Raw genomic sequence first — 9,861 nt, 5'->3', positions numbered from 1 at the left:
AGATCCAATTAAGGAGAAATAATTAGATATGAATCAGATTTGGGTTCGATTTTATATTAAATTAGAAAGACAAAATTTAGAATTAAAATAGAAATTTTATGGTGAAAATTCGAATGATTAGATGTAATCTTTCTATCAATTATATTTGTAGATGCGTATGAATAAACCCTTTTATAGTTAAATTTAGAGAACAATTATTTTTTAATTCATCACAAACTGCCTTGTCGCTGCCCCTTGGATAGACCCGAACTCAGTCATTCATAAATTTTTATTGTGATCGAATTTATTTGATCGCTCCAGTCAAAATTGGTGCGACTTGGCCCTCTCCAACATATTTCAATTTCAGCCCGATCCAACAGTTCATTAGGGAGATATGGCTGTCATACTGAAACCGTTTTATTCAAGGACAAATATTTCTCCATTTCTCATAACCAAGGGTTCTTTATGCTAAAACTTCACAAGAAAAAAAAAAAATATACCAAAGCATGGAATGGATTAAAGATATTATTGCAATCTTCCCTTATTAGAATCTTATTAATATGCATTAGTTTTATATGGTTTATTATCTAATCTAATTAAATCAAATTTAATTAAGATTAGTTAATAGTAGAAGAAGTGTAATTAATTATTAGTCAATCTAAGTAAATGGATTTTTAAATGAGAGAAGATTAAAAGAAAAGATATTTTAATATAGTGGAATTTTTATAATGTATATTGAATACTATTTAATATATATTAAACAATTTTAGAGTTGTTTAATGAAGATGATAATGTTAAGAATTTGGAGATTATTCATGTTAAAATCTACAATGAGTCTTATTGGTTTGTGATAGGGATCTTTTTCAAACAACGTTTATATAGACAAAATATTATTAGTACAATTAGCAAATGGAGTTTAATAGTTTTGCAGAGAAACTTTTATCTATCAAACAAATACATGGGTTAAGAAAAACGTGAAATTTTTCCACTTAATATAATTTGGGAATACGTAAACTGAGACTTCTAAATTCAAATTTGAAAACTTAGCAAAACCAAAACATGTGTTTGCATCATGTATTCTATATGCTTCTTGTTTTGAGTTTTGGGTTAACTAGTGTTGACCAGTCCTAGGTTGTTACCAGAGGCTTAGGGGTTATGAGATGTGTTGGCATGTTGATCTTATTTGGTCTCGATCTTTATAAGCCCAACCATGGTAATGTGATTGTATGCTCTATGAAATGTTTGTATTTACTGTTTGTATTTTTTCATCAGTCTTCACGTGTGAAGTTGAGATGTATGTGTATGAGACACTTGAGCTAATCATTTTTGAGTTATCGATCAGTTATCCTTGATTATTTTTTAGTCGCCACGATGGGACTGAGATGTGGATTTATTCTTGATGATGTCATGTTGTGACATGTTTGACTCAACCATTTCTGGAGTCTTCGATCAGTATGATTGAGATATATATTTTGGTTATTGAGAACCATTGGATACTTTGATTATTAGTGATACTTCAGTTGCCAATAGAGAGCTGTTGTGTTCATGTTTTTCTATGGATGTTTGCTCATGGAGATTTGATGCTTTTAAGCATATTTGATGATTTTATGGATTATCTTTTGTGATTTTGAGATTTATGAGTCCATGAACATTAGGGTAGGATATCTGCATGTAGTGATGGGAAGTGGCTTGCAATGGGGGCCGGGGCCCTAAGAGGCCATGCCTAAAAAGATAAGTGTTTTGTTCTCGCTCATGCCTTGAGTGCTTGTACAGGCTAGGATGGGAGTAGTGAGATGCATGGTTGTGACCTTGCATTTCGTAGTATGCCTCATCAATATGAGAGGATACTAGTGGCCGCATGAAATCAGTATGGACCCGTGGAGTTTAGCTAACTGCCAGGGTAACTTGTATGTGATAACTGCGATGACACTTTCTCGCTTGCATAGTAGGTTCCTACATGTCATTGTGTGCCTCTGGGAAGTAGATGTCAGTTTCGTGATTGGAACCTTTGAGTTAGTATACTTTTAGGATTCCTGGACTATAGAGATTTGTGCTATGTGTTATGGATAGCCTGTTTGGGACTTGAGATTATCTCTTCAACACGGTGGGAGTGGACCACTTAGGTACCACGTGGTCCGGTGGTAGTGTATTTTCCACTCTTATCATTTGAGATTCATCGAGACATCGTGGCTGATGCGTCCTTCGTGATGGTGGATACGTATCCTTTCATTAATGATAAGCATATGTTAGATGATGTTATCTTATGCTTATATTTGCATGTTAGATTACTTTCTACATATGATGTTGTATATGTTAGGAGTGACATTCCTACTATGTTAATACCGATGATCCCTTTGGTGATTTGGGATGTTACGCACGAAGGGATGGCTAGGGCCCACGATGGTCTAATGATGCTATTAACGGTTGGGAGGAACCGTGCACTTAGTTTATTTTGTTTGATCTTTATGATGGATGTATATGTCTTCTATGATGATGTATCATGTCATTGTCTTTGATGTATCATGGATTAGAATAGGATGATGTACCTTATTTCACATATGTATATTCTTTTAAGCCTTCATACCTTGTGACATGTAAAGTGGATGATTGAGCATTTGGAAATGTAATGTATGAACATTGGACTTATCATTATTATTTCATGTGGTGGTTGTACTAGATGGATTCATGTATGTAATTCAACGTTAAGGGATCTTAAAGAATGTAATCTATTATGTATGGTATGTTTACTTTTCAGATGGACATTTCTATTGCTTCCATTATTGTGAATAAGTTATGTATGGTATTTACTTTCATGTAAAAAAAAAAAATGTCACCAAACTTAGTGAAATTCTAGGTTAATTCTTTGGATCCCTTGGTGGGGCATTACATTTGGTATCAGAGCCCGAGTTTCTACATTGGGAGCTCTGGGTATTTTGAAACAACTAGAACTGTGAACTATTAAGTATGCCATTTATTATCATGCACCATAATTGATTTTATAGATAATTACTGTTAGTAAGTATTGTATGTGATAGTGGATCAATTAAAATGGGATAGTGTTATGTCTTACTGAGAGTGAAAAGGGGAAAGGAAAAAATAAGAGTCAACAAGTATTAATACTTTTTTTTGCAACTACATAGCCTATATAGGGCAGGGTGTATATCTACTTATGCAATCCTTCACACATACATGTGTGCTATTATATAGCAACCATATATTTGCCAATGACTTGCATATGTTTATACATATACCACTCTTTATAGACTGTAGTTCCGTTATAAGGTTACTGACATTTATTAATCTTAATATCACATTAAACAATATCAGGAAATAAGAAGTGGGGATAGGAGGCTGAGGTGGAACTAGGGAGGGGAAAAGGTTAAGCAGAAGGGGTGCATAATCCAACAAGGTGATAAAGGAATTTAGAGATGACATGTGCCAGGGAAAAGGGAATCGATGGTCAAAAGGGAATGGATCCTCTATACTATAGATCCGAGCCCTAAGCGTAGATGGTTAAGGTTTAAAAAAATTCAATAAAGGACAAAGGATTATGAGAATCAGTAATTTGCAGTCAAGGAATAGATATTAAATATCATAAGCAATGAAATAGATTCCATAAATAGAAACCATAAACCTTTAGAGCAGAATGCATCGATCTTTAGAGTGTAAAGATATGTTGCAGGTATGTATGAGGCCATTAATACTATCTATCAGAAAACTAACTATGTCAATAAAGTTTTAACTAGATACAGAGTGTTCATTCTTGAGCCAATTTGCAGTAGCCTTGTACTTCTGAGTTACACTTAGCGATTATTACATGAGCTTCGGTAGAGGCCAGTCCAAAATTGAATCTATCTACCAGTTATTTAAGGGAGTACACTTAGTATTATTCAACTTCTTCAGTTGTTCTAGCAGATACCATAATAAGTTATACAATGTGTTGAACAGGGGTGATTTAAATATAATGTTGTAGAGTATGGTGGTCTATGCATTTTAGGACATATTTATATTTCCATACATCCTTATATACATAGATATACCTTCGATAATATATCTATATATATAAACCTTATATGAATATATATTTATATATCCTAAGATGTATAGAGTTTAAATTACGATCTGGGCATTAAAGTAATAGAGTAATAACTTTAATTTAAGTTTGTTATTTGATTAATTAGAAAGATGTTATTGCCATCCACTCCTTCATTAGCTAGCTTGTCAACCTCGGTATTGCCCTCTCGGTATATGTGTTGTATAATGACTTCTTCTAAGTTATCTATTTTTTTGGTTACTTCTTCTAATTTCGAGTTGATTTTCCAATTTGGGGTGATTCTTTTCCTTAATGCATTTAAAATGATTTGGGAGTCTCCTTCAATCATTAATTTTTTGATTTAATATTTATCACAGAAGAAAGTCCTTCATTTACTGCTTCTAGCTCTACCATGTTATTGGTTGTAAGGCCAAGAGGTTTTTCTTTTTTGGCCATTGACCCAAATGATTTCTTAGGATAAACCCTAATCTAGATATCCCTAGATTCCCTCGAGAGGCTCCATCAAAATTAAGTTTTGTCCATCCTTGAGGAGGGGGTACCCATCTACACTCTTTTCTTGCAGTGAGATTCTTTGTTTTATAGTATAATGGAGGGTTAATAATATGAGGCCAATTTTTTTTGATTTCAACATCCCATAATGTAAGTGTACCTTCCATTTTGGGAGAGTTTTTGAGGTGGTTGTTTAGGACTTCTGTTATGGAGGCTTCCATTTTATTGACCAATTGAGGAAGAGACATTTCTATGTTATTGAATATTCTTTTGTTTCGCTCTTTCCACAGTTCCCATGTTACCATTGTTAGAGCGATATTCCATATTTTATCATAAATGTTTACCTCTCTATTTTTAGGCCAATCACGAATATGATATTTCCAAGTCTCTAGGAGGGGCGATGTCTAGCTAAGTTTTCCTTTAAGCCACTGTCAACATTCATTAGAGAAACTACATTGATAAAGTAAGTGATCAGCAGTTTCACTATTATTTTTACAAAGTGTGCATCTGGAGGGGCCTTGGAAGCCCATTTTATTGAGTCTATCTGCAATGAGTATACGTTTTTGGATAACTGCCCATAGGAATATTCTAGCTTTGGATGAAATGGCAGGGTCCCAACATAGATTCATGGGGATATTGATTTCCTCCCATCTATGAGAGTTGAGGATCAGGTTGTATCCTTCTTTGATGCTATATTTTCCATCATTAGATGGGGCCCATCTTAGTCTATCCTCTTTATTCATAAAGTGAATTTTACGATTTTGGAGGATATCCTCTAATTTGGATTTCTCATTTGTTTGTATGTTAAGGTTGGAAAGGGATTTCCACTTCCAAGGGTTGTCTTCATTTGTTGGATCCTGTTCCGTATAATTTATTACTTTTGTCCCCCATCTGTCTTTTAGGAGATTTATTGTTTGAGTGGAAATGTTATACGTGTTAAGGCGAGGTAGCCCATTCCATGAGTCTTCCCAAAAGAGGGTGTTATTGCCTTTACCAATTTCCCATGTTACATATTTGGAGATAAGATGACGACATTTTGTCAAAAAATTCCAGAATACAGATCCACGCGGGGGGGTGGGGGGGTTCAAATTCTGAATAGGGAGGTTGGATCGTCGAGATTCAGATATTTGTTGTAGAGGATTCTAGCCCATTTGTTGTCCTTATCTTGAAACATACGCCATGCCAATTTGGCCCCTAACGCTTCATTTTGCCATTCAAGATTTTTAATTCCTAATCCTCTTGTATTCTTAGGTTTGCAAATATTGTCCCATTTGATTAGGGTTGCTTTCTTTTTATTTTCGGTTTTGTTCCAAAAGAAGTTTCTTAATTTGGCTTTGACTTTTTTATTGATATTTTTAAGAATTGGCAAACAAGATAACTAATATGTTGGGAGCGCTGTTAGTACAACTTTGATTTTAGTTGCTCTATCGGCTTTTGTTAACCATTTCCCATTCCAATTTTCAGTTTGTTTGTTGATTTTAGTAAGAACTTCTTGCCATCCCAGGTTTAGTTTTTGCTCGTTTCCTAAATGGATCCCTAAATATTTACAGGGAAGTTTTCCTTTTTTAAACCTTAGAGTGGTACAAATTTGGTCTTCCAGATTTTTCGGAGTATTCAGAAAGAAAATTTCAGATTTATTAGCATTAATTTTCTGTCCGGATGCTTTAGTATACTTATCTAGAATGGTTTTGAAGCTCCTAACTTCAGGAATTGTGCTGAGACCAGCCATAATGGTATCATCAACAAATTGCTGATGAGTAGTGTTTTTGACATTATCTGTTACCGAAATGCCATGAATTTTGGAGTGATTTAGAGCTTTTTTAATAGATCTTCCCAAAGTTTCAACCATTATTATGAAGAGGAAGGGTGAAAAAGGGTCACCTTGTCGAATACCTCTTGAAACATTGAAGAAGCCTTCAGGTGTTTCATTTATAAGGATTGTGAATTTGGGGGTAGAAATGCATTGATAAATGAGATTTATCCATCTTTTGGAGAATCCAAAGGCCTCCATTGTCTTGCATAAGAATCACCAGTCTACTTTATCATATGCTTTTTGGATATCCAATTTAAGGAACATACATGCATCTCTGTTGATCTTAGTTGAGTGAATTATTTCCTGTATGATGGATATTCCATCAATTATAGAGTTTCCTGGCATAAAGCCAATTTGTTCTTCTGATATTATTTTGGAGAGAAGAGATTTGAGGCGGGTGGCAAGGGCTTTCGAGAGGATTTTATATATGGTGTTACAGAGAGCAATAGGTCTATAATCCCCAGGGGTTTCAGCGTTCCTATTTTTTGGTATAAGTGTCAGGAAGGTATGGTTAACTTCTTTGAGGATGCAACCTCCATTCCTAGTAGCTTCTATGGCTGTCCATAGTTCTTCCCCAATTATATCCCAACATTTTTGATAAAAAAAGGCTTGGAAGCCATCCGGGCCAAGGGATTTGTCAGGGTTAATGCTGAAAAGGGCAGCCTTTATTTCCTCCAGAGAGAATGGTTTATTTAAGGATCTATTATCTTCGTCTGAGATAATTTTGGGGATATATTGGAGCAATTCCGTTTGGGTGTTAAGATCAAAAGTTTCATGATTATTGAGACAATCTTGAAAGTAATTGATCAATTCTTCATTGATCTTAGATGGTTCAGAGGTCATGTTTCCTTCACAGCTTTTAATATGTGTTATGAGTCAAAGATTTCTATTTTGCAGAGTACTATTGTGAAAGAATTTTGTATTTCTGTCGCCTTCTTCTAGCCATTTTTTTCGTGACTTTTGATGCCAGAATATTTCTTCTTTTGCTAATATTTCTTCTTATTTAATCATTAATTCCTTTTCTTTAGTGTATTTTTTATTATCCATGCCATTTCTTATTACATCGTTATTGAGGTTTTTTAGTTCTTCTTCTATTTCAAGTTTTGTTTTGAAAATATTTTTAAAGTGTTCTTTGTTCCATTCCTTTATTTTGTATTTAAGGTTTTTCATTTTAGTTATCAGGCAGAACATTTTTTATCCTCGAGGCTGATCATCTTCCCGACATTTCTTAATTTGTTCCATAAATGTTGTATCTAAGAACCACATTTTTTCACATTTAAAGGCATTTCTAGAGGGTTTTATATGTTCTAAAATATTAAGAGTTATAGGAAAATGATCAGATCCTGATATTGGGAGAATCTCTGCCGAAATATCAATGCCAAAGCTGCTTAAATCCCCTTTAAATAAGAATTTGTCCAGTCTTTTAGCAATATAATTGAAGTCCTTTCTTCTATTGTTCCATGTGAAGATTCCATTTTTTGTTGGAATATCTATCAGCATATTCCTTTCTGCCCAACTTTTAAATTCCTTGTTTATCTGAGATATTACTTGACTTCCACCATATTTTTCTTCCTTTGTCATTATTGCATTAAAATCTCCACCAATAAACACTGACATCTCTGGATGATTAAAGAGAAAGGTGCTGATTTCTCTCCATACTGAGATTTTATCCACAGATGGTATGGGACCGTAGATATTGATTAGTAGGAATTTAACATTGCTTTTTAGGCTTGTCACTTTGTAGCTCATCCAATTAAAGTTTTTGTCAAGAATACTAAGCTTGACTTCCTGTGGATTCCAAATTATTTTGAGTCCTCCAGAGGCCCCCAAGGATTCCTTAAAGTCTGACTGCCATTGTTTTAATCTTTGTCCTAGTTTAGTACTTTCAACCACATCTAATTTAGTTTCCTGAGTAAGTGTGATTTCAGATTGAAAGGCTATTAAATTTTGTTTTAATAGTCTTTTTTTGCTAGAGGCATTTAAACCTCTAGCATTCCAAGATGTTATCTTCATTGCGAATTGGGAAGGCTCTTCCCCTTCCCAACATTTAATATATTATTGATTTTCTTCTGCTCTTTAGCTTGCCGTGCTACCTCTCTCAGTTCTTTAAGAGATTTTCTCCCTCTTCTACCTTTAATTTTACCACACTTAGGGAGAGTGAAACCTTCCTCATTAGCAGCTATGCCTAATAACTCAATATCTATCTGTTTGTTTTCATCTTCATTTCTTTCTGATTCATCCATAAGTAGATCAATAATGAGAAGATTAGATATGTCATCCTTCTTAGTCCCAGAATTCTGATATCCTTCTTTAGTTTCTGATTTTTCTGTCATGTTAGGAGTATGATTATGTTCTTGATTTTCCATTTCTAACCAATCTAATGTGTTTAATTTCAAATCTAGTTCTAATTCATTTGCCTCTTTTACTGATAGGCCTACTTCTATTAAAATCTTTGATGTTTCAGGTGAAAGCATCACTGTGTGCTTATCATTACCTTCTGTCTTTCTTCTATCCAAGTCTTTAGGAAATATATTTGAGCCATCTGTTGGAGTTTGCCAAAACTTATAGTTCTTTTTCTTATTCTTTTTGCAAATAGTTATATGGTTCCATTGCTTATCATCCACTGGTGGTAATTTAACCAGATTCTGAGTAGGAGTTTTCATTACGTTTAAGGAATCTGTCAATTCCTCTGTTTTTGAGGGTAAACCCTTAGTGACCGGTCATTCCAGATTTTCCCCATCATCAATTTTAATCTGCTCATCCTCCAGTGTATTAGAGTGTTCTTTGTACATTTGTTCGGTGATAGTTATCAGATCTTCAATATCACTTTGTGTGATTGCTATTTCATGATTCAAAGCATTTAATTTCTTCTTATTCATTTCCAATTCCTCAATATTTATTCTGCATTTATTGCATTTCATGATTACTGTAGAAAAGTCTTTATCTAATGTCATTTTCTCCTTGAGATTTTTTGCTACTATCCCTTCTTGAACCACCTTAGGCTGCTCTGTGAGATGTCTTCCACTAGGAGAATCATCTTGTATTTCCCCAACTGATGGTTCTTTATTTTTAGATCCTTTCCTCTGACAGATGAAGCTGAGTGAGTCTTTTATATTTGTATCTCTAAAGCCAACTTTTGTACTACGAATAATTATGCCAGAGCATTCTCCCTCACAGGTTACAAATTCTAAATTATAGATCGATCTGTTTGTGATTAACTTTTTAAGTATAGGTTTTGCTAGTTTTGAATCTGATTCTACCAGAAATTTGACAGTACTTTTCTTGTAGTAATCAGATTCAATGCCAATCAATTTACCTAAGGAGTCACCTATTCTAGTTAGGGTTTTAAAATGTTTAATTTCCAATGGGAAATTTTTACATTTTAACCAATATGCAGTCATATTTAGATTTTCTTCTGACTAGTTAGGTACCCATTTTATGAATTTAACTAAAAAACCTTTGTAAAAAAAATTTGTTATCTTCGCTAGTAAGTTCCTTGTTATCTTTGATTTGCATTCAATGAACA

The 9,861-nt window shown here is 34.0% G+C and overlaps 1 protein-coding gene across 1 annotated transcript; it reads right to left on the bottom strand.

Moving 5' to 3' along the window:
• Window positions 1–7,529: 7,529 nt before the first annotated feature.
• LOC149556561 (uncharacterized) lies at window positions 7,530–8,348 on the bottom strand. The gene has a single exon (XM_089829904.1). It carries the CDS (start codon window positions 8,346–8,348, stop codon window positions 7,530–7,532), a length of 819 nt encoding a protein of 272 aa, XP_089686030.1.
• Between the last annotated feature and the right edge of the window lie 1,513 nt (window positions 8,349–9,861).

Source organism: Cupressus sempervirens, chromosome 5 (assembly GCF_028749045.1).
Source record: "Cupressus sempervirens isolate cs-2001-9-10 chromosome 5, ASM2874904v1, whole genome shotgun sequence".
NCBI classification, from domain to species: Eukaryota; Viridiplantae; Streptophyta; class Pinopsida; order Cupressales; family Cupressaceae; genus Cupressus; species Cupressus sempervirens.
This window is presented reverse-complemented; position numbering and strand designations above follow the sequence as displayed.